This window comes from Notolepis coatsorum (genome assembly GCF_963971535.1).
Source record: "Notolepis coatsorum genome assembly, chromosome: 1".
Taxonomy (NCBI): Eukaryota; Metazoa; Chordata; class Actinopteri; order Aulopiformes; family Paralepididae; genus Notolepis; species Notolepis coatsorum.
The window spans coordinates 93,702,147-93,728,540 of NC_140165.1; the positions used below are offsets into that span (position 1 = coordinate 93,702,147).

A 26,394-nucleotide genomic window follows, 5' to 3' on the forward strand; every position below is an offset into this window, starting at 1 on the left:
CTTTCTGTGAACGTCTAGAAAAGAACTGCGTCTCAATCTGATGAAAAATGGTACTGTACTTACAGTAGATTTCATTCACGGTCTTTGCTGCCCTGTTACACCGTGTTACGGACGCCTGGTGGTACTAGATTCATATTGAACTCTGCCATTGGAAAGGAGAGATTTGGCCCGATCCATAGATCTATCACTTGGCTATGTTAAGGTCATTTATAGGCCTGATATTCTATATTCATATTTCAAATTGCATGTGTCCGGATGGCAAAATGCAGTACTGTATCTACAAAACACCCTGTAAATCATCTGCTATTTATTAATTTGCTTAGATCTTTTGTACACTTGATCTCAAGAAGGTGCTGAATGAGCTCAGTGGCATTCGTTCATGTCTGGTCAATGTTAGCATGGTGTTATTCACCGTCAAAGATGAAGAAAAGAAAAGATATTATAATAATTTATATTCTCCTTTGGTTCATTACAATTTACTCAAGCCTAGTAACAGACACAATATTTCTGACACTGAATACATTCCCTGAGATCCATAGATGTCCCTAGATACCAAGAACATGCAAATGGACCTTGTAGAAGTGGAGCAATCTTCCATTTACTTAGGTATGTATTTTAGGCGGATTTTCAGAAAATAGGGCTTAACATGTTAACATGTTCTTGCATTTCTAATTAGGATGATTTTATTCTTCTAGGTATTACTCCAAAAGGAAACCAGGCCGGTGTTGCCATAGCGACTCCCCCAGCAACGGTTTTCGTGGAGCCTGCTCCACCAGCAGGCGGGTGTGCTGCGTTGGAGGTTCCAGGGGCTGCTCCACCGTTTTGGACGACGAACTCTGAATATCCTTACGCTCATCCAACTAACTGTCCTCAGTTCAAGGTCCCATGTAAGGAAGACTTGTGTCAACAACTATACCATGAAACTCCAATGATAACCGGGACACAAATATAATTTGAATCCCAAAATGTACTCATCGTCATTTAGAATGATGACGGTTGTATTTTGTACCACGATTCCAAATAAGATATAGTTAATTTGAATGTATTTTTAACATTTAAAATCCCAGCACGGGTTACACAACCCTAGTCATTTCAAATGACAGCCTGCTAGATGAGTACAACCACCTTGGGATTCAGGTTTGGTTTACATTTAACACAATATGCTTAACACATTTGGCGCCAGACCCAAAATATCCCGGGTTAACTCGCCATGCGTTGGGCGCCAGACCTGAGATATCTCGGGTTTTGGTCGTTTTTTCTTTTATTCGATATTTTTATTCATTATTCATCCATTGACCTCGGTGTTGCCATAGGAAAGGATTTTGAGATCGCCAAAGTGCAATACCGGCAGTGTCGCCCACCCTTTGAAACCTTATCTCACCCTGTGTTATGGTTAAATCCCTCCGGGCCCTAAATTTTGATGGAGCCGAGTAAATCGCTTAATCCGACCACTTCGAAACGCATCTGGCACACTCAATCCATAAATTGTGCCAAATTATGTCCGGGACCAGATGGACACCAATACTGGAAATCGCGATCAGACAATTGGAATATTCTTTTTGGAATATGAAAGGTAAGGACTATCTGACATCAATTTCAGCTTGATCCAACAATGTTTTCATATCGATCCAGCTGATCAGCATCTGTAGTGTTCAACACGAATGCCGTTACTGGCCATCAAAGCATAAAAGAAAACGACCCCCCCCCCCCCCCCCCCACCCTTTCATGCATTCATGATGAAACATAATACAGATAATATAGAGTTGATTTCGAAATAGTAGCATATACAGGCGAGAAACGGCACGGTTTTTTGTGAAATGCATGTATTGCTGCATAGCGTAGTTTTCTGGGATTAGACAGGATTACTCTAAAACTATACTCATATTCACCACGGTATAAAACGGGAATGTATGGATGAAAAAAATCTTTCTTTTTCACAAATTGAACGATAGATACTCGATGTCAAATGGGCATTATTATATCACTAGCTATAATATAGTTTTAGCCCTGCAAACACCGCCACGTATTCCTATACTTTAAAGTGCTGGCCTTTCAACAGTAACAGTAAACAGCGCCCTCTGGCGCTGAATGAGTTAATAGTTGGTTGCAACTTTGCAGTTGATGCCCTGAAGTCTGGAACCCATAGACATCACCAGGCGCTGGGTTCTGTCCAAGGTGATTGTAACTGAGGGGTACAATTCCCTGACTGTATTGATAAGTATGGTATCATTAAACCACTACCGCTTTATGTACTTTAACTACTGGCCACACAGTACATGATATAGATATGATGAACACTTTCCCACCATGAAACCAAGTCCACACAAATGTATAAGTCGAATATTTAATATATAGCAAAGGGTATATACAACGTTCACTTAATGACATTTATGATTTGAATGCACTTGTAAGGCAAATGAGTATTCGTAGGCAAATCAACATTGAATGTCCAATCTCTGGTTACGCAGGAAGCAAGTATACAACCTGGTTCTTTAGGGAACTATAGCGATGGTACTTAATGATTATAGCTGGATATACTAAAGGGGGGTCCTGCTGGTTGTAAGTCAGTAGGGGGGGGGGGGTTAGGAGAGCCGCCGGCGATATCCCATCTGGCCAACGATTTCTTGGGAGAATTCAGAGTGCTGAACACGGTGCCCACAGAACCTTGGTCCACAGATGAATACAGTTGGGCCCTCTTGTAGACGGTAGCTGCCGGTCCACAACGAAGAGACGTGAGGCGACCTCACTCGGGGTAGAGCGCCGTCTCACCTGGACTCCTCTCGGGGGGTAGTTCCAACACTCACCAGTGTTGGCTGTTATCCATGGCATAAATCAAAGCACCCAAAGCAAGTAGATAATCCAAGCCGTGTAGGGCTCGCCGTCGTCCGGGTAAGGTAATCCAATGTGCAGGTCCACTCGTCCTAGCCCAGAACTCCTCGGATGAAAGCACCACACGTGGTCTGCCCAGCCTGGTTAAGACTCTAGATAACGCGAGGAAACGATGGGGGTACTACTCACTGTATAACTCTAACCGAACGATGCACCATACATAATAGACTATTATTAACTTAATAGAAATACGTCCCACTCGACAGTATAGTGCCAAACTATGACAATTCAGCTATTAATCCACACGATGTCTCAATGCCATTCTGAGGCCAAGTTGACCATACTGCACCACACGTGTATCGTGGGTGAGGCTTAACGTCTTGCCACTAGGTTGGAGGGTAAAGAACTAAGGGCTAAGGGACTAAAAGAAAGTTCTACTTTACTTGCGCCATATATATATGCGCTGTGAACAAATAGTACCATTCGTATTTCGCCAGACGTATTCCTACGCGGAACCGGGCTAGTAACGACATGTTCGTCGGCACGATTGAACTTGAACCAAGGGGCTTGGCTGCTGGCGCCAAGTTCTTGTCCAATGAGAGAATGAAACTATTATGGGCTGTTAGTAGACTAAAGGGATATTCAGTGTATATGTACAAGGAATATACAAGGGATATCAAACGATATACAAATACTATTAAATATATATCCATAAATAAATATATATATTCGGTTTAATCTGATCCTTCACAACAGCCGCCCCCTAATTAGTCCCACCTAATTAGCTAAGCAGAGACAGATTAACCGCACTGTCTACCACTCAAGGTCCGCTGTAAGGGTCAGTCAACTCACAAAGTCGTGGGGTCATGGTCGTCATCGATAGTGTCTGGGAGTCTGGGCAGTTCTATTAGCCTCGCCACGGGTCGTGTGTAAGTTCGCCCTTGGACGAGCACCTCAGCTGCTCGGACCTTGCCATCGGCACCGGTGATCACTTTGCTTACGCGGCCAGCCGGCCACATAGCTCTGGGTAGTGACTGGTCGATAATCATGACGATTGTTCCTTCTGTCAAATTGTCTCTCTCTTTTACCCACTTCTGGCGGGTCTGTAGAGACGGTAGGTAGTGGAGTAGAAAGCTGTTCCAAAACTTGTCAGCTAGTACTTGACTGTACCTCCACATTCTTCGGCCGTTCGCTTCTTCAGGCCTGTACATTGTCTGGGGTAGCGCGGGGTCCAGCCGCCCCATCAAGAGTGTGTTGGGGGTGACTGGGTCGACATCTGCTATATCACTGGAGACGTAGCCGAGGGGCTTGGAGTTCAATACTCCCTCGATCTCCGTGAGGACTGTCATTAGGACTTCTTCCGCTACAGTCTGGGCCCCAAGCACGGCGTACAGGGCTGTCTTTATAGAACGTACTTCTCGTTCCCAGGTTCCACCGAAGTGGGGTGCGTTCGGGGGATTAAACTGGAAGTCAATCTGGGATGGAGCGAGGTGGGTCTTAAGTTCTGGGCCCATAGCTTGGAAGCTCTCTCTCAGCTCTCTTTCTCCGCCTTTGAAGTTTGTCCCGTGATCAGACAACAATGTAGACGGTTTTCCTTTCCGTGATGTGAATCTTCGGAAGGCCATAAGGAATGAGTCTGTGCTCATGGTTGGAAGGAGTTCGATATGTATCTCTCTGGTGGTCATGCATTTGAATACAATACCCCACCGCTTCTCGGTTCCTCTTCCTTTCTTTATATACAACGGGCCAAAACAGTCCATGCCTGTGGAGTGGAATGGCTTGTCGCAGAGTCGGAGGCGACAGGGAGGTAGGTCAGCCATCCGGGGTATGCTGGGCTGCGCGCGCCACTTTCGGCAGTCTAGACAGGTTCGCTGGAAGCGTCGCACTGCTTCTCTTCCTTGAAGTATCCAATAGCGACGTCTGATCTCCGCGAAGACTCTCTCTGCTCCTGCGTGGTGTACATCCTCGTCGTATTTCTTTATGATCAGCTCTGTGACCTTGTGTCGGCTGTTCAAGACTATCGGGTACTTAACGTCATCCGGTAGATTGGGGGCCCTCCGCAGACGACCACCCACTCTGATGAGATTATGGGCGTCGCTCTCGGGTGCCAGGTGGAGCAATCTGCTGTCTGATGGGACGGGCTTTCTTCCCTGTAGACAGTCTAGCTCGTCGGGGAACGAGTCTCTCTGGGCTCGTTGTAGTAGAAGAAGTTCTGCTTCTTCGTAGTCAGCTGCTGAAATGTCGGCAGTGGGCTGAATCTCTGGGTGGTGCCACAGGAATGTCTTTAGCTGCGCACTCTGTAGGGTAATGCAATCATCTATGTTGGGGTCTGTGGAGGCGACTGTGCTCAGTCCACAAAACATAGGTTTCTTGTTCTCAGCCTCCTCTTTACTCGCCTCCCGTGGGGTGGGCGTAGGCCACTCTCCTTCCGGGAGCTTGAGGAACTCTGGTCCGTCACTGTAGATGTTGTGACGGGTGAGGTCATCTAGGGACATTCCCCGGGTGATGACGTCAGCTGGGTTGTGTTTGGTGTCCACATACCGCCAGCTCGCTGCTTCTGTTAACTCTTGAATCTCTGTGACTCTGACTCCCACGAAGACCTTGTATCTGCATGAATCAGACTTGATCCATGTGAGTACTGTCGTGGAATCTGACCACAAGATTGTTCTGTGCACCGGAATGGTGAGTTCACGTTGGATTAACGTGGCTAGATGCGCTCCTGCTAGGGCTGCGCAGAGCTCTAGACGCTGGATAGATTGTTGCTTTCGTGGGGCTATTCTTGAGCGAGCCAGGATGAAGGCGGTGTGTATCTCTCCTCCCTTCTCTTGGGCACGCAAGTAGGCCACTGATCCATAGGCTACTTCGGAGGCGTCGCTGAAGACGTGTAGATCCATCTTGCATGTCTCTGGCCTCACTGTGGGTGGGAAGTAGCTGCGGCGTATATTGACGCCTGGGAGTGAGCGGAGTTCCGTCTCCCACTCTCTCCATGTGGAGGCAAGGGGTGCGGGTATTGGGTCGTCCCAGCCCTGGTCCTTGTCCCATAGTGCTCGTACAATCATCTTTGCCCTGGTGGTGTAAGGTAGAATACATCCCAACGGGTCATATTGTCTGGCGAGTGTTCTGTACACACTCCGTCTGGTGGTCGGTATCGCCGTCGACCTTCCCTGCTCCGTGGTCAGGGGTTTGTGTCTATAGTGGAGCGAGTCTGTTTTGAAGCGCCAGACTAGTCCTAGTGTCATTTCTTGGGCTTCTCCTGGGATTGTCGCCATCCAGGTCTCGCTGCTGGCAGCCTTGTCCGCGGGGGAGAGGCTGCGCAATACGTGCGGGTCGCTGCTGGCCCACTGCCTGAGATCAAGGCCGCCTTTGATCAGAGAGGCACGTAGCTTGAGTAGGAGAGCCTCGGCTTCTTCCTGAGTCGAAACGCTTTGTAAACAGTTGTCCACGTAGAAACTGTTCTTCACACTGTGTCGGACCTCTTCATCTGCTGCTGGGTCCTCTGCGACGTGTTTCTGTAGTGCAAATGTAGCACAGCACGGGCTGCATGTGGTTCCGAAGGGGAGGACTTCCCATTGGTAGATGGCTGGGTGCTCATCTCCGATCCTCTCTCTCCATGGTAACCGCAGCAAGGGCTTCTCCTCTGGGGAGAGGCTGCATAATACTGGGGGGTCGCTGCTGGCCTGCTGCCGGAGATCAAAGCCGTCTTTGATCAGAGAGGCGCGGAGCAGCGCACGGCGTCGCCAGTCAATCTTCTTTACGTGTCCCGCTGTGATTAGCTTCTCAATCTCAGCGCGGTACACACTCTCTTGAGCGGGGTCTTTGGCTAGGCGCCGCTCTGTGTTCAATAGATACCGCTCCGTAGCTTCTTTCGTGGCGTGAAAGGTGGGCATTCCCTCTCGCCTCAGGAGTGGAGTTGCGTATCTCATCACTCCGCCGACTGTGACTCTCTTTGTCCCTTGCTCGAGGAGGTTTATGGCGTAAATGTCTTCTTTAGAACGAATGTCTTTCTTTTCGTTCTTAAAGGGCATTGTCTCTAGTGTCCATAGCCTCTCGACATGCTGCAGGAGAGTGGTGTCTTCTTCTGTCACTCTGGAGTGGAGGCAGCTAGTGGCTGCTGTTCGGTTGAGAGATTTAGCGAGGGGGCCTTGTAGTGTCCATCCTAGGCGGGTCTCGACTGCTGCAGGACAGCCTCTGGGTCCTGTATGGACCCGGTCTATTGGGACTATGAGGTCTGCATGGTCGGAGCCTATCAGCAGGGTCGGGGTGGCGCCGTCTATGAGCGGGATAGGTAGTTGACGCAGGTGCACATATTTATCCATCAGTTTGGCGATGGGGTAGGTGTACTGTGATAGTCCTATTTCTTGGCTGGTGAAAGCATTTGTAATCCTATACCGTCGCTCTGGCTGCCCGCTTGCTGCGATAGTGAAGGAGACATTCTCGCCTTTTATCGTCTTTAAATCTCTTCTTATTGTCCGAATCGTCATTTGGTTCTCGCTCCCCCGCAGTCCCAGCTGGGCCGCAGCGGACGCGAGCAGAAGGGTTTTATCTGACCCGTCATCAAGGACGGCGTAAGTGTCCATGACTTTATCTTGGTAGCTCAATGTTACACGGACTACCTTTAAGAGCACTTGGGCGCCGCTGCTGCTGGCGGGGTCAATGTACATGACACTTGCCTTTGTGCTGCTCGATGGTGCAGGTGCAGGCTTTCTTCTGTTACTGTCGTGTAGGACATCTAGGTGGGCTCCGTCACACCGACTGCACCTCTTCTTTAGGCGGCACTCGGCTGCCATGTGACTGCGCGCACATCGGTAACAGCGCCTGTTGGACTTTATCCATTGACTCACTTCTTCTGCATTCATCTTTGTGAATAGGTCACATTGTGACAGCCAGTGTTCTTTCTCACAGTAGGGACACGCTATCTTCCACTTCTCTTTTCTCGAGGGGGTGCTGTGACTCTTACTGCTCGGTACTGACTCTGATTGGTGCATGACAGTCACCGATCTTCTTCCATCATTTATTCTCCTGGGTCCCTCTCTGGAGCTTGGCGTGCTCCGCCCGAATGTATCCAGTCGTAAGCTGCTGACTTCTCTTGCCAGGAAGTCGGCTAGATCAAGGAGGGATGGCTCGGGGCCGTTGGGATCCCGGTAGTCTCTCTGCCGCCTAAAACGCTCCTGTCTTGCGGGTGGCAGCTTCTCCAAAATCCTCTCGACGTTAGAGTTGGCGTATAGCTCATGCATGCCCTTTTCCCGTTGCGCTCCCAGCATCCCTACCAGGGACTGCACTTTGATTGACAGGTCGTCTAATGAGCGATTGTCTGTGGCTGGGGGTAGGCGATCAATATGCCTTATCTCTTGGATTACGTAATCCCATATACGTCCATATCTCTGGTCCAGCGCCGCTAGGGCCGCTGTGTATGGTGTCGAAGAGGTGGCATAGGCTAGCGCTATATTGTGCGCTCGCGGTACTTTCAGGTGCTTCAGTAATATTGCATACTTGTGGCGTTCATCAGCGACATCCACCATCATTGTCTCTAAGCACATCCGGAGCTCCGTGTACTGTGCTCGACTCTCATAGGCGAAGTCTGGAAATGACGGCGTGGCAATGTATGACGCCGTGGATGGCTGATACATCGGCGAGCGTTGGGGGAGAGACCTCCTGGGCGAGTCCCCTCTTGCGCCTCGCTGTGGGCTGGTACTGACAGGGTACCATGGCCCGCTGGTCCAGGTGCTATTCCTCGGGGCTGGTCGTGCGTCGTGCTCACCCGTGAATAGAGTCGGGGGTCTGTAGCGCAGCGCCGCGGGGGTATAGCCTGGACTGTACTGGACCTCCTGGTCCGGTGGAGTACTGTGCTGTCGTCGGGCTTGGTTCTCCTCCTCTCCCTCTTCTTCCTCTATCAGATCTTCCAGATCCTGTAATCGTTTATTTAGCTTCTCCGCAGTGTATGCCGCTCCTTCCTTGTAGCTGGGTCTCGCTTGGACCGGTCTGGGAAGGGGGTCTGCGGGGGGTCTAGGCTCGGTCTGTTGGTCAAGTTCAGGGTCGCTTGCTCGTTGAGGAGACGCTGCCCTTGACTGTTGTCTCGACGAGTTCCTTGAACCCCTGGCGGAGGGAGAGGGTGTTGCCTTGCGGATCAGCTGCTCCATTAGCTGCGCTTGTAACTTGTCGCGCTCGACTTCGCGCTTGGTGAGATCTGCTTCTCTTTGGGCACCGGCAGCGGCGCGCTGGGCGTCGGCCCGGTCTCTTGCCATATTCTCTTCTGTCTGAAGGCGTCTCATCTCCAGGCGTGTGCGCTCTTCTTCGCTCCGTTGTTGCGCTTGGAGTTGTTCGCGCTCGCTAAGCGCCTGTGCTTGGAGACGGTCTCTTTCAATGGTAAAATGTTCGCGCTCGCTAAGCGTCTGCGCTTGGAGTCGATCGCGTTCGGTAGAGGCTGTCAGGCTGACGAGGAACGCCTGTTGTAGCATCCTCTCCGCTTCGCTGGGGGAAGGCGGTTGTGGAGGTGAGCCGCTCCTGCGTGAGCCGCTCCTGGGGGTACTCGTTGGGGAGTCCTGGAGCTCTATTTCCTCGGCGCTCTCCTCCTCTTCTTCCGTGCAGAGTTCTCTCTCTGTAGGGTTGTCTTCCTCCCGGGGGTGGTCGGGGACTACTTCTTGGGTAGTGGCGGGGGGTAAAGGCATGTCCGCTCCCTCCTGGTCCCCACCATGAGCTTGGTCAGTTACATTAGGACCTACTAGGGCCTCTGTGGTCGGGGAAACCTGGTCGTTAAGGTCAGACATAATTTTACTTTCTACTTTTACCGCGTTTACCGTTTGTCGAAGGCTAGGTAGTTGACTGACAGTGTAAACCTCTAAATACTGAGGTGTCTGTCGTCTGCGCCGCGGGCGTTCTAGGTTAGGAGGACCGTTTCGTGGAGTGTTCATCATAGGCCATTTCAATATTAATAACACTATATTAATATTACACTAGTTACCCTCCGGCTCGAAGGACCAATTGTAACTGAGGGGTACAATTCCCTGACTGTATTGTTAGATATGATATTTAATACCACTACCTCTTGTACTTTAACTTCTGGCCATCCAGTACATGATATAAGTATGATGAACACTTTCCCACCTGATGAAACGAATCCACACAAATGTACAAATCGAAGGTTTAATATAGCAAAAGGTATATACAACGTTCACTTGTTTACACTTATGATTTGAAATATGCACTTGTATGGCAAATGAGTATTCGTAGGTAAATCAACATTGAATGTCCAATCTCTGGTTACGCAGGGAGTAAGTATACAACCTGGATATTTAGGAACGATAGCGATGGTACTTAAATGATTATAGCTGGATACACTAAGGGGGGGGGGGGGGTCCCGCTGGTTGTAAGACAGTAGGAGGGGGGGGTTAGAGAAGCCGCTGGCGGTATCCCATCTGGCCGACGATTTCTTGGGAGAATTCAAAGTCTTGAACACGGTGCCCACAGAACCTCGGTCCGCAGACGAATACAGCTGGACCCTCTGGTGGACGGTAGCTGCCGGTCCACAACGGAGAGACGTGAGGCGACCTCACTGGTGTAGAGCGCCGTCTCACCTGGAGTCCTCTCCGCAGGCATTAAAGCGTTCCGTCTTGGGACGGATATCCGTCCATTTGATTTGGAGATTCCGTCATTTGATTTGGAGTCGTGACGGATTTTAACCTGAGCCAATCAGAGGCGTCAAATATCCTTTCTTTCCCCTACCGCGGCCGCACCAAACAGTCATTTGCGAGCAATCGGCAAATTCTCAGGCAAATGCAACCAACCAGAAGGCGAGATTGTTCTGAGTTTACAGCCCTTTCACCCGCCTCCGCTGTGCTCAGCACCAATGGGAAGCGCCCATTTTGAGACTCTCTAGCGTCTAGCTCTACTCGCGAGTAAACTTGACTCATCAACACCATGCGGCAACTTTTTACGAGACCGTAAGTTCATTTGACTTATTCTAGTCTAAAGAAACATATATATTACTATTGCTATTGATAAATCTAGGTAACGTGAATGCCACAAAACGAATGCCTTTTGTTAATCAGAACGTTATTTACGCGACAAGCAGTGTGTTGTTGTCTTGTTGTTGTTGTTGGTGGTGTTTCGTGTGTGTGCTTGCGCCGCTCGCTTTCTGATAAATGTATGAATGTTGATAAATCTAGATAACGTTAATGCCACAAAACGAATGACTTTGTTAATCAGAACGTTATTTGCGGTATCAATTGTTTTTAAGCTCAATAAACGTCTTTCTCCCATTTGTCCGGGAGATCTCTGGGTAACAGTACTGTATATTTGCATATCATATATGTCACAAATGTAACATTACTATATGTAGTATGTCATGTATGTCACTATGAATTGAAAACGGGGGACCCTGATGTAAACAAGACGAACGTCTTTCTCTGGTCTGCATCCCCTTAACAATTGTGTGTATTGAGCTGTACTGTATTGTACCCATTCTGCCATCTGTTAAATATTGATTGATTGTTATTAACAGATTGCAGAATGGGTACAGTACAGCTCAATACACACAATTGTTAAGGGGATGCAGACCAGAGAAAGACTTTCGTCTTGTTTACATCAGGGTCCCCCATTTTCAGTTCATCATAACATATATGACACACATGACATACAGATAGACAATACTGCTACATCTATACATTTATGACATACCAGATTTACAAATACAGTAGCCTATTGTTTGTTTGTGATACAAAAATAGTCTAAAAAGAGTATATACATTTGACGAAGAAACTGTACATTGGAGGTGGTTGGGTGGGATGGGGGGGGGGTTGTAACTATACATTGGATTATCGACAAAACCTTACTTGGTCCCAAGAAGAGGGTCTCGTGTATTAAATAAAGTTTTCATTCATTCATTCACTCTGGATCTTGTAAATCCAGTAGCAATACACACAATTGTTAAGGGGATGTAGACCAGAGAAAGGCGTTTGTCTTGTTTACATCATCAGGGTCCCCCATTTTCAATTCATAGTGACATTTATGACATACACAACATACACATGACATCATGACATTTATGACATAGGGACATACATGCCTTACAGGTATATAGTAATAGTACTGTTACATTTGTCACATATACGATATGCAAATATACAGTACTGTTACCCAGAGATCCTAACAGTAAATATATACATATGATGAGGAGGAGACTGTACATTAGGAGGGGGTGAGTGAGTGGGTGGTAAATAAATATATACAAACGGTGGGGAGGAGACTGTCCATTGTTGTTGTGGCATAATTGCGAAACGTGTTTAGTCCCTTGTTTGTATGATAACAAGCCATTTAGTTCATGGTTCAAAGTGGGGAGGGGTGCTAGCTCGCCATCAATCAGAAGCTAGCCACAAGACTTGCATTCACGCTCTCCAGCACACAACAGTAGGGTCTCTATAGTCACAGTCAGGACAGTAGGCTCGCTCTACAAGTAGGCTCCCTTAAAACGCTAACGCTATTAAAAAAAAAATACAGTAGAGGTTAAAATAAGAATATGATTTGGCCAGAAAAAAAGTTCAGTCAGGAGATTTTTTTTTGCTTTAATCCCTGGGGTAGTTCTAACACTCCGCAGTGTTGGCCGTTATCCATGGAATAATCAAAGCACCCAAAGCATAATCCAAGCCGCGGAAGGCTCGCCGTCGTCCGGGTAGAGTAATCCAATATACAGGTCCAGTCGCCCTGGCCCGGAGCTCCTCGGATGCAAGCACCACTAGGGGTCTGCCCAGCCTGGTTAAGCGTCCAGATAACGTCAGGAACGATGGTGGTACTGATAACTTTATAACTCTAACCGAACGATGCACCATACATAAATAGACTATTATTAGCTTAATAGAATACGTCCAACTCGACGGTATAGTGCCAAACTATGACTATTCAACTATTAATCTACACGATATCTCAATGCCTATTCTGAGGCCAAGTAGGCCTTACTACACCACACGTGTGTCGTGGGTGAGGCTTCGCGTCTGTCACTCTGTTGGAGGGTAAAGAACTGGACTAAAAGAAAGTTCTACTTTACTTGCGCCATATATATATGCGCTATGAACAAATAGTACCATTCGTATTTCGCCAGACGTATTCCTGCGCGGAACCGGGGCTTGCCACGACATGTTGGGCGGCACGATTGAACTTGAACCTAGGGGTATGGCAACCTGGCGCCAGGTTCTCGTCCAATAGTAGCATGAAACTATTATGGGCTGTTTAGTAGACTAAAGGGATATTCAGTGCATATTGTACAAGGAATATACAGGGGATATCAAACGATATACAAACACTATTTAAATATACATATATAAATAAATATATATATTCGGTTTAATCTGATCCTTCACAACAAGTACCATTCGTATTTCGCCAGACGTATTCCTACGCGGAACCGGGCTAGTAACGACATGTTCGTCGGCACGATTGAACTTGAACCAAGGGGCTTGGCTGCTGGCGCCAAGTTCTTGTCCAATGAGAGAATGAAACTATTATGGGCTGTTAGTAGACTAAAGGGATATTCAGTGTATATGTACAAGGAATATACAAGGGATATCAAACGATATACAAATACTATTAAATATATATCCATAAATAAATATATATATTCGGTTTAATCTGATCCTTCACAACAGTGATGCTCTCCCAGGCCTCTACTGCAACTGTCTTCAGTTCCTGCTTGTTCTTGGGGCATTTTCCCTCCAGTTCTGTTTTCAGCGAGTTAAATGCATGCTCAATTGGATTCAGGTGATTGACTTGGCCATTGCATAACATTCCACTTCTTTGCCTTAAAAAAAGTCTTTGGTTGCTTTCACAGTATGCTTCGGGTCATTGTCTATTTGCACTGTGAACACACACTATCTCTGATGGGTTTGTTTTGGTTTTTCAGTCCAATGATGGCTTGCTTCACTGATAGTGACAACTCTTTATACCTCATATTGAGAGTTGACCGCAATAGATTCCAAATGCAAATACCACACTTGAAATTAACTCTAGACCTTTTATCAGCTTCTTGTAAATTAAATAATGAGGGAATAACACACACCTGGCCATGGAACAGCTGAGCAGCCAATTGTCTAATTACTTTTGGTCCCTTAAAAATTAGGATCCACGTAAAGAAATAGTTGTAATTCCTATGAAATTTCATAAAACTACACTACCCAGCTCACACCAGCCTCTGTGAAAGCTGCTGAAAATATTCTTTGCAAAAACATTATTTTCGTGATTATATCTCACGGGTCGAACAAACCTAAACGTTATTGCCATAAAATACAATGTAGGTTGTTTCTTTACCTTTCTGTGAACGTCTAGAAAAGAACTGCGTCTCAATCTGATGAAAAATGGTACTGTACTTACAGTAGATTTCATTCACGGACTTTGCTGCCCTGTTACACCGTGTTACGGGCGCCTGGTGGTACTAGATTCATATTGAACCCTGCCATTGGAAAGGAGAGATTTGGCCCGATCCATAGATCTATCACTTGGCCATAATAAGGTCATTTATAGGCCTGATATTCTATATTCATATTTCAAATTGCATGTGTCCGGATGGCAAAATTCAGTACTGTATTTACAAAACACCCTGTAAATCATCTGCTATTTATTAATTTGCTTAGATCTTTTGTACACTTGATCTCAAGAAGGTGCTGGATGAGCTCAGTGGCATTCGTTCATGTCTGGTCAATGTTAGCATGGTGTTATTCACCGTCAAAGATGAAGAAAAGAAAATATATTATAATAATTTATATTCTCCTTTGGTTCATTACAATTTACTCAAGCCTAGTAACAGACACAATATTTCTGACACTGAATACATTCCCTGAGATCCATAGATGTCCCTAGATACCAAGAACATGCAAATGGACCTTGTAGAAGTGGAGCAATCTTCCATTTACTTAGGTATGTATTTTAGGCGGATTTTCAGAAAATAGGGCTTAACATGTTAACATGTTCTTGCATTTCTAATTAGGATGATTTTATTCTTCTAGGTATTACTCCAAAAGGAAACCAGGCCGGTGTTGCCATAGCGACTCCCCCAGCAACGGTTTCCGTGGAGCCTGCTCCACCAGCAGGCGGGTGTGCTGCGTTGGAGGTTCCAGGGGCTGCTCCACCGTTTTGGACGACGAACTCTGAATATCCTTACGCTCATCCAACTAACTGTCCTCAGTTCAAGGTCCCATGTAAGGAAGACTTGTGTCAACAACTATACCATGAAACTCCAATGATAACCGGGACACAAATATAATTTGAATCCCAAAATGTACTCATCGTCATTTAGAATGATGACGGTTGTATTTTGTACCACGATTCCAAATAAGATATAGTTAATTTGAATGTATTTTTAACATTTAAAATCCCAGCACGGGTTACACAACCCTAGTCATTTCAAATGACAGCCTGCTAGATGAGTACAACCACCTTGGGATTCAGGTTTGGTTTACATTTAACACAATATGCTTAACACATTTGGCGCCAGACCCGAAATATCCCGGGTTAACTCGCCATGCGTTGGGCGCCAGACCTGAGATATCTCGAGTTTTGGTCGTTTTTTCTTTTATTCAATATTTTTATTCATTATTCATCCATTGACCTCGGTGTTGCCATAGGAAAGGATTTTGAGATCGCCAAAGTGCAATACCGGCAGTGTCGCCCACCCTTTGAAACCTTATATCTCACCCTGTGTTATGGTTAAATCCCTCCGGGCGCTAAATTTAGATGGAGCAGAGTAAATCGCTTAATCCGACCACTTCGAAACGCATCTGGCACACTCAATCCATAAATTGTGCCAAATTATGTCCGGGACCAGATGGACACCAATACTGGAAATCGCGATCAGACAATTGGAATATCCTTTTTGGAATATGAAAGGTAAGGACTATCTGACATCAATTTCAGCTTGATCCAACAATGTTTTCATATCGATCCAGCGTCTGTAGTGTTCAACACGAATGCCGTTACTGGCCATCAAAGCATAAAAGAAAACGACCCCCCCCCCCCCCCCCCCCCTTTTTCATGCAATCATGATGAAACATAATACCTATTATATACCAGCCAACGCTTATAGTAGAATACACGTAGCGCCCTATAACTCAGCTTTTCAGGAATTATCCCGGATCACTCCTAAACTATACTTATATTCACCACGGGATAACGCGCAAACGTATGCATGAAATGTTTTTCTTTTTTTTGCATGTTTGACGGAAGAAAGTCACTGTCAAATGACCATAGTATTGTCTCCATAGCTATAATATAGATATAGCTCTCCAAACATAGTGACGCACAGTGAAAATATGTTATGGAAATGTGGCACCATTAGCCACAAGGACCAGGCTAATGGCTGGCGCCCAATGTGTTAACCCTTTCAATGCCGGAGCTCGTGCAAGCTTTAGTGCTTCCTTGCCACCACCCACTTCAATGATAGAGCTCTCATATTTGCAAACGCATAAACTATGTCTTAAATTATGGCTATGTGTCTAATCTGGCCGTCGCTTATCAATGACTTATTTGCAGTCAACATTGTCCAAACAGAATGTTTTTTAATCGGTTAATTTCCGTTTTATACCATTTTGAAAAACTTGTTTTTGAAAGTTTCAGGAAAATATAAAGATTCTGTGATAAACGCCCTTTACTGGAATATTCTGGAATACACAAAAAACTGTTTTTTTTGGCCTATTTATGAATAGTTTTCAAATAAACGCTAGATTATCGATAGTATATGTGTACTTATGCAAGCTAGAGAAGCGAGCTGAAAAATCAAATCTATTATTTCCTGATCGCACACACACACACACACACACACACATAGGGCACACGCTGATATCTCTGTGAAAATAGCTCTGATTATCCCAAGACTGGTAAAATAGATTCCTTACCTCAGATCAGATGTTCTCCAAAAATATTAATCCAATTCCTGATCGCCATTCCAAATATCGATCGCGTTTATTGATCCAATGCTGGGTACTGGAAATATGTATTCCACGCTGTTTTGGGGCTCGGAAATGACTTGGATCCTCTCGGGTGGCTTGCGCGACAAGTAAAATGAGGAAGCTGGATTCCCCCCCCCCCCCCCCATGTGTTTTCAATCCAATCCATTCTAAAGGGGTGCAGTACCACAGGGAGACGATAGGGTGCGGTATTTTCCCAATGGAGCTCAGATAGAGTTTGCAGCACTAACGTGAGACTAGATTGATGAAATATGAATTCAAATCGCTAATAAAAAACTAACGACATATCGCGTTGTTGGCAATGAACGGTCGGCATGAACAAATGACATATCGCGTCGTTGGCATTGAAAGTGTTAAGGTATATGCTACCAGTAATATTTTTTGCCTCTAAATAGGATTATATCTATAATATATTTTGTGCTACTACGCTTCGTGTCACCATATTCAGGAGTTTTCTACCCCAAAGTATCATAAAGGCCTTTGCTTACAAACACTCTGATTTTATTCTCACAGCGTATGGCACGGCCAAGGGACTGAAACCAAATGAGGTGAGTTCACTTCTCTGTACACTTCTCTACAAGCCTCTCTAGCTATCTCTATCTCTACCTCTATCTCTTTCCATCTCTATCTCTACCTCTATCTCTTTCCATCTCTATCTCTCTACCTCTATCTCTTTACATCTCTAGCCCAATTGCACAGTCCTGCTAAATATCCCATCCCACTGTATTGTTATTTAATTGAATTAGTGTATATACTTGACCACAGTGTACAGCCCTGGCTTATACTTATACTATATTCTGCGGCACGGTGGCACAGTGGTTAGCACTGCTGCCTCACAGCAAGAAGGTCCTAGGTTAGAACCCCAGCAGGGGGCCTTTCTGTGTGGAGTTTGCATGTTCTCCCTGTGTTCGCGTGGGTTTCCTCTGGGTACTCCGGTTTCCTCCCACACCATAAAAGACATGCATAGTCCGAATACAGATGGAAACGAGCTAATTGGCTCAAATCTGGCACATTTACATTGATGTGTAAACTGAAGATGTTCATTAACACTTTCCGTGCCACGGGTCCGGTGCCCCGGAACCCTGTTGCGTGCCAACGCCCACTTCAATGATGGAGCTCTCATATTTGCTCCCGCATAAGCTTATGCGGGAGTGTGTGTGTGTGTGTGTGTGTGTGTGTGTGTGTGTGTGTGTGTGTGTGTGTGTGTGTGTGTGTGTGTGTGTGTGTGTGTGTGTGTGTGTAAATGAATGAATGAACCTAAATATGTAGTTTGACTGATAGATACACAAAATGGGTTTATTTATGTTGATTTAATTTGGTTGTGTTGATGTTTCCATTTTTGCAAAATGGGTATATTCTGTTTGGTTTTACACAATAAGTATATCGGTGTGTTGTGTGTGTGTAGGGGCAGGTATATATAAGAATTTTTCTTCTTCCTGTTCCTTTCGGCCATGGGATTTGGTGAATTATATGAATATGTACTGTTGGACTGTGGTAATTCCATGTACGAATAAATAAATGATGATGATATCTTAAATTATGGCTATGTGTATCAAATATGGCCGTCGCTTATCAATTACTTTTTTGCAGTCAACATTGTCGAAGCGGATTGTTTTTTAATCGGTTCATTTCCGTTTTATACCATTTTGAAAAACACTCCTTTTTTGAAAGTTTCAGGAAAATATAAAGATTCTGTGATAATCGCCCTTTAGTGGAATACACTGGAATACACAAAAAACGTTGTAATTTTTCGGCCTATTTATGAATCGTCTTCAAATAAACGCTAGATTATCGATATGTGTACTTATGCACGCTATAGAAGCAGGCTGAAAAATCGATTATCCATTTCCTGATCAGCACACACACACACGCACACACACACATAGGGCCTACGTTGATATCTCTGTGAAAAAAGCTCTGATTATCCCAAGACTGGTCAAATAGATTCCTTACCTCAGATCAGATGTTCTCCAAAAAGATTATTCCAATTCCTGATCGCCATTCCAAATATCGATCGCGTTTATTGATCCAACGCTGGGTGGTCAAAACACAGATTCCACGCTGTTCTGATGGTCCACAATGAATCCGATCGGCTCGAGTTACATGCCTGAGAAGTAAAATGTGGAAGCAGGATTTCTTTTTTTATGCGTTCATTCAATCCAATCCAAAGGGGTGCAGTACCAGTACCAGAGACGATAGGGGGTGGTATTTTCCCAATGGAGCTCAGAGAGAGTTCCAGTGGTAACGTGAGACTAGATTGATGAAATATGAATGGAAATCGCTAATAATAATAATAAAAAAAAAAAATATCTCTCATCGTTGGCACTGAACGGTTGGCATGAACTAACGAGAAATCTCGTCGTTGGCACTGTCCCTGGGTAAAAAGAAATAAACAAATTATATTGTGCTCCTATTTAATTTAGTTTATATCCCATTTCATTTTATTCCACCTTCTGTCCGTTAACTCATTGACCGCCACGCTGTTTTCTCATCTCTACTCAATGGCGCCAGCGTTATTGACAATTTTAGCGATGTTTGCGGACCCATCATGTGTTCTGTATTATAACTAGTATGGCTCATTTGACAGGCATTGTTTATAGTCCAGCATTGACCAACCAGTTCATTTCTACATACTTTAGTTTGTGCGCTATTACATGCTAAACATCCAAAATAATCCAGTCTTTTTTTTCTAGAACGCTAGATATGACGAATTATATGCATTATGCCCAAATCGTTCGGGTTGCTCGCCTGAAACTCCAAATACTTCCAAAACAAATCTGTCTTCACAAAATCATCAAGGGGGGGGGGGGGTTGTCTTACCTCGAAACTGCGATCGTTACCAAAAGCATGTTTTAGGTCCAGTAAAATACGACACTGATCGGTATAGAAGCATGTTTTAGGTTAAACATTTTTTATACCAGCAGGTTACATTACCTCAGTCAGAAGCTTACTCTTAGAGGATCTACAAAAAAGTTTACCCAATACTGGCAGCAGTTTGTTTGTTTGCAGTTACTTACTTTGAAAGCCTCACTACACTTTCCACTAATTAATACCTTTACAAATCAAATCAAATGTATGTAAAGGCCCAACAACACACGTTAATGTCCCGATGGGCCGGACATGTCTTCTTTAAACAAGTCAAGAAGAAACAAAACAAGAACACCATAAGGTCCAACAAATTTAAAATAAATGCAAAATAAATGAATGAATGCAAACACTCCCAGACATACCCCACGCGAAGGTAAGGAAAAACTCACTAAAACCTAACAATAGGAAAAAATGCACCACAGGCAGTGTGGAGGAGAGAAACCTTAGAAGGAGAATTCAAGGGGGGATCTCCCTTCTTAGATGTCGGTGATAGTAGTGTTGCAGACTGACAGTTGGTAAGCATGCACTCATGTGTGTAGTGAAACACAGATGAGTGCATGCAATAGCAACTGAACATTTAGAAAAATTTAAGATAGAGCTGATAGCGATAGCAACTGAACATTTTGAAAGATTAAAGATAGAGCTGATAGCGGATCTATTTGAGCCACAGGGGCGGCGCAAAGAGGGTCGCGTCCTCCCCGTCTTAATCACGGGACGTTCAACACTCCGGTCATCGCTCCGAGACAGCCGGAGACAGGGAGGTAGGGGGCGGCGCAGAGAGGGTCGCAACCTCCCCGACATCATCGCGGGACGTCCAGCACTCCGGTCATCACTACGAGACAGCCGGAGACAGGGAGACAGGAGGGCACGCAGAGAGGGACGCATCCTCCCGGTCTTCATCACAGGACGTCCGACACTCCGGTCAACACTCCGGGACAGCAACTCACAGGGAGACAGGGAGACGGGACAGGCGTTAGACAGCTTGCGTGATTGTAGTGGGCGGACATAGCAATGGATACAAGTGGTAAGCATATACTGTATGTGAATAGAATAGATATATGAAGTAAGCATATTATGTGAATAGAATAGAAGTACTTAACCCAGCAATGAAACCACATTGACAGATCACAAACCATGTTGACAGACCACGGACAGAAGACGGTACGGAGCTGATCCATGGCCTCGGTGGTGCACGTAGAGCAGTCACTGCAATCTTGGCCAAGACCCCGAGACATCCATCACCTTGGTCAGCACTACGAGACAAGCACTCAGAGAGATGGGGGGGTTGGGACAGGGGTTGGGACAGGGGTTAGAGAGTTCCATTTTTGTAGTGGCCGGAGATGGAGCAACAGATACATGCAGCGAGCACATGCACACATGGCGACAGCAGAACCACAGTATACAAGAAATAGATGGAACCACTGCAAGCGTATGGACACAGGGTGAAATACGAGACAACAGCCCAGGGCCGCACACCCCATGGGTGCAGGAGGAGCCACTCAGAAGGTTCAGCACTGCAGGCCAGACGGAAGGCGTCACGAAGCCATACCATGGGACCGGCCGAGACAGAGACAGAGGCCAAAAGTTTCTCCCATGTCTGCAGAAAAGCAGACATGGGAGAAAATAGACATCCTAACTAAACTAGACAGATTCATCTAAAGGTCAGTCCCCGACCAAATGAGATCAGGGTAGGTTTGTCAAATGCTCCATGTAAGACTGTCAGTCAAATGTTCCATGTAAGACTGTGAGATTATCAATGTAGCCCTAAGACTAGAGTAAGGATTCACCGAGACTACTATACTCCCTGAATAGCTGAAAATAGAATCTGAATCTGACGGACTTGATGGCTGCACACACCAACCATAGCCTATAGCCTACTATGTTTACTTGTGAGTGACTCCCTCGAAACACCATCTTAATTGCAATTTTTATTAAAAAAAATTATATTATTCTTTATACTTTAACTTCTGACTGATGTACACAGATGTGACTGCATATGATATGTATTGATGTACTTCGTGTTATGACTCATGTACCTTGCTCTGATAATGGCAGTAATGGGGATGGATACATGGGGGGGAGGGAGGGGATCTATCACTTGGGGGGAGGGGGGGTATTGATTGATTGATTGAAAACTTTATTAACAGATTGCAGAATGGGTACAGTACAGTACAGCTCAATACATACAATTGTTAAGGGGATGCAGACCAGAGAAAGACTTTCGTCTTGTTTACATCAGGGTTCCCCATTTTCAATTCATCGTAACATATGTGACATACATGACATACCGATAGACAGTACTGCTACATCTATACATTTATGACATACCAGATTTGCAATTACAGTACTGTTTGTGATACAAAAAGAGTCCAGAAAGAAAAGAGTATATACATTAGACGTAGAAACTGTACATTGGATTGGGTAGTTGGGGGTGGGGGGGGACTGTACATTGGAGGTGGGTGGGGGGGGGGGGGGGGGTTGGGTAGGAGTGGGGGGGGGGGGGGGGGGGTAGGGGACACTGTACAACTGTACAAACAACACTGTACATTGGATTATTGACAAGACCATACTTGGTAATTTACTGTACATTGGAGGGGGTTGTGTTCGGACATTTACAGGGGCCAGTTTCGAGTTGCAGTCTCCCTTAGGTGTTTTTTGAGAGTGTTTTTGAAAGTGGGTAGTGATTCACATTCCTTTACAGCTTTGGGTAGGGCGTTCCACATTGATGTGGCATAATTGTGAAACGTGTTTAGTCCCTTGTTTGAGCCGAATCTGGGTTTAACATGATTTGTGGAGCTCCCTCTGGTGTTGTGATCGTGGTATTCACTGACCTTTGGGAAGTATTTTGTCATGTACATGGGTACCTTGGTCGTGTAGTGTATCTTGTAGACCAGGCCCATTGCAAGTTTCTGTACTCTGTCGTCTACTCTAAGCCATCCTAGGTTGTCAAAGTGGGCAGGGGTGAGGTGGGTTCTAGCATGACTCCTAGCATGGGCTCCAAGCATACTGACAGACATGTCTTAGGGAGGGAGGGCGAGATGGTGGGAGGGAGAAAAAGAACATCTAAAGTTTGACTCACTGTATACTGTGTCTACAACTTGAATAAAAATATATTGAAGAAAAAAGAATCCGCCTAAATATACATACCTAAGTAAATGGAAGATTGCTCCACTTCTGCAAGGTCCATTTCCATTTTCTTGGTATCTAGGGACATTATGGATCTCAGGGAATGTATTCCCAGTGTCAGAAATATTGTGTCTGTTACTCGGCTTGAGTAAATTGTAATGAACCAAAGGAGAATATCAGTAATATATATATATATATTTTCTTTTTCGTCTTTGGTGGTGAATAACATGAAAAACTGCGACTGAGCTCGTTCAGCACCTTCTTGAGATCATGTGTACAAAACATCTAAGCAAATTAACACTTTGATCGACATGGTTCAAATTCATAATTTACCATCCCTAGCCAGCTCTATTTGTCTATGGAGAAGTTCCCCTTCTTTGCAGGGCTATAACTTTTTAAATTCTATTGCTAAATTGCCATTATTATGGCCCATTCAATGTCCTATATGTATTGTTCAGGGTGTAGCAACGATATACTTTTTCATTCACATATTCATACTAAAATATGGTCTAAAGTATAAGTATGTTTTTATCGTTTTCTGCAGCTTTCTCCAGAACTTGATTTATAGCTCCAAATGCATTATATTGATGATGAAATACAGTTTGATAGCAATCGGCACGAGATAAAAAATTTCAACTGGACGTGGTTCTAGAAGTTACTACGTATCATCTGATAGTGACCGGATGGGCGAGGGGGCGTTTATAATTCCGTGGGCAACGTTAGATGATTCATCCAGTGTGGGTCATATGGTCATCATAGCAGTTTATATGCTATATGCTTTATATGCTTATATATAGAATATAACGCTGCAACTCACCGTGGCTTCCTCGCGCTGCTGGCAGATGAGCGTGGAACAGAATTTTTTCTATTATGGGATGGAGAAATGCCCGATCCATTTCCAGGTTGTATAATAGTATATACGTCCAAATCATGTTGTTTTTTCGAGTTATTTGTACCGATCGATGTTCACTGTGTCAAGACGGAGTCTCTCTAACGATAGCGAGTGCCCGGACGACATATGGATGAGCACTTCCGGTTCGACAAGTCATTTCCTGTTGGCGATCTGCCGATCGGCCACCAGATGGCGCTCTTGAACCGCTAGAGAGTTGAGTGGAGCTTTGCAGTGTATCTCAGGGCTCCGGAGGGGAAATATGATTTCGATCACAGATTTTTGAAATATTGATATCAAAGACGAGTTACGGCGTCTTCGGCAGAATGAGCATGGCTAGGAATGACGTCTAAACACGTCATCGGCGACCATAGTGTTAATAAAGGCAAGATGATTAAACAGAAGGTTTTGTAGATAATACAGTACTGAATTCTGTCTTCCGGACACATGCCATTTGAAATATTATTATAGAATATCAGGCCTATAAAATTACCTTATTATAGCCAAGTCGCACATCTATGGATCGGGCCAAATCTCCTCTTTCCAAAACATGCGAATTTCTCTGCCATTTTCATCAGATTCCAACGCCGTTTTTTGCTAGACCTTCACAGAAAGATAGATAAACTAACTGCGTTCTAATTTATGCCAATAACGTTCAGGTTTGTGGTAGATAATCCCAAAAAATTCAATAAATAAAAAAGTTATTCCACAAGTAATTAGATTGACGGGGGCTGGCTTGAGCTGGTTAGTGTCGTTTTTCAAAGTTCCAACGCCATTCGAAAGCCCTGGGTCTCCTCCTCATATGACTACAAACAAAATGGCGGTGCCCATTACCTTCCGTTGATATTCGCTAGTTTCTGAATACATTTCCAAAACTATTCTCCTTTGGTTCATTACAATTTTCTCAAGCCTAGTAACAGACACTATGTCTGACACTGGGAATACATTCCCTGAGATCCATAGATGTCCCTAGATACCAAGGACATGCAAATGGACCTTGTAGAAATGGAGCAATCTACCATTTACTTAGATATGTATTTTTAGGCGGATTTTCAGAAAATAGGGCTAGGGCTTAAGAGGTTAATTAATTAAACTTCCAAAATAGTTTGATGTCTTCCAGGTGTTACTACACATATCTGTGCACTCTTAATGTGATATGGTTATATTTAGTTAACTTTCTCTCCCTCAATTATAGGTCGTCACTCGTCTTATGACTCACCATACAGTTGCTATGGTTACCGGTCTGCCTACAGACGGGTGCAGCGTGGAGGACCTTGTCACCCTGGCCCGTCCCTGGGGCTACGTCTCGGGACGCTTCAATGTCTTCATCCTGCCCTTTCAGAGGAGGGTAAGACACACACAGTAGGGCTGTCCTCCACTAAAGACTGTGATGTCCACTAGCAGTCATTGGACTTTGTCCTCCACTAAAGACTGTGATGTCCACTAGGAGTCATTGGACTTTGTCCTCCACTAAAGACTGTGATGTCCACTAGCAGTCATTGGACTTTGTCCTCCACTAAAGACTGTGATGTCCACTAGCAGTCATTGGACTTTGTCCTCCACTAAAGACTTTGATGTCCACTAGCAGTCATTGGACTTTGTCCTCCACTAAAGACTTTGATGTGATTTTGTCCACTAAGCAATTTGTTTACTTTAAAAATGGTCCATAGTGACAAACCGATATATCAGTCAAACCTTTTTCTCTTCCTCCTGGGGTACAATGAATACAGTCTGTTTCCTCTCCTGAGGTACAACGAATACAGTCTGTTTTCTCTTCCTCTTCTGAGGTACAATGAATACAGTCTGTTTTCTCTTCCTCTCCTGAGGTACAATGAATACAGTCTGTTTTCTCTTCCTCTCCTGAGGTACAATGAATAAAGTCTCTGGCTAGCCAGGTTATTTCATGCCGGCCTGTCTCAATGGCTAGCTGGTGGACACTGAGATGACCAATCAGGTGACAGCACTGATCTCTCCCTCTGTCCCCCCAATCTCCTCCAGGCCTTTGTGAGGTTCCCACAGTGTTACAACTGTTGTGATTTTGTCCTGGCCAACACAGAAAAGCCTGTGAGCCTGAAGGGCTGTGAGCTGACCTTCCATTTTGTCCTGGATCCTGTACTAACTCTCAGTAACCATGATGAGGTAAGGACCGACGCACACTAGTTAACAGTAGCCATGATGAGGTAGGGACCGACACACACTAGTTAACAGTAGCCATGATGAGGTAAGGACCGACACACACTAGTTAACAGTAGCTATGATGGGGTAAGGACCGACACACTAGTTAACAGTAGCCATGATGAGGTAAGGACCGACACACACTAGTTAACAGTAGCTATGATGAGGTAAGGACCGACACACTAGTTAACAGTAGCCATGATGAGGTAAGGAGCTACGCACACTAGTTAAGAGTAGCTGTAGGTGTAATATCCGAGCGTCTTTGAGTCTCTCACACCATTGAGACCACACGACAGGACCACAGTGTACTGTTTACAATTTAATAAATAAAAGAAAAACATAACATGTTAAATCGCTGGTCGCACGGTCAAAAAACTATAACACTACTAACTACCCTGGTTCCATTCACAAAACTGGAGCTGCCTTCTACCCAGCTGGCATAAGTAGTCACATGACATTTCTTTTTTTGAACAAGGTTTTTTTATTTGAATTTTGTTTGTTTTAACAGGCGGTCCCACATGGGCCAAAATAAAATAAAAATAAAATAAGGCCCTCCCTCCCTCC

General features: G+C 45.0%; 1 protein-coding gene across 1 annotated transcript in view; it reads left to right on the forward strand.

The window, feature by feature from the left end:
- LOC311242966 (uncharacterized protein) overlaps window positions 1-26,394 on the forward strand; it is a gene marked incomplete at its 3' end in the record, with an annotated part of 158,673 nt that overhangs the window by 77,626 nt on the left and 54,653 nt on the right. Inside the window, exons 12-16 of the mRNA XM_084332030.1 lie at window positions 696-887; window positions 14,817-15,008; window positions 17,286-17,320; window positions 24,851-25,003; window positions 25,654-25,794. Of these exons, the coding sequence (XP_084188156.1) occupies window positions 696-887; window positions 14,817-15,008; window positions 17,286-17,320; window positions 24,851-25,003; window positions 25,654-25,794 (713 nt within the window). The remainder of the gene's footprint in view (window positions 1-695; window positions 888-14,816; window positions 15,009-17,285; window positions 17,321-24,850; window positions 25,004-25,653; window positions 25,795-26,394) is intronic.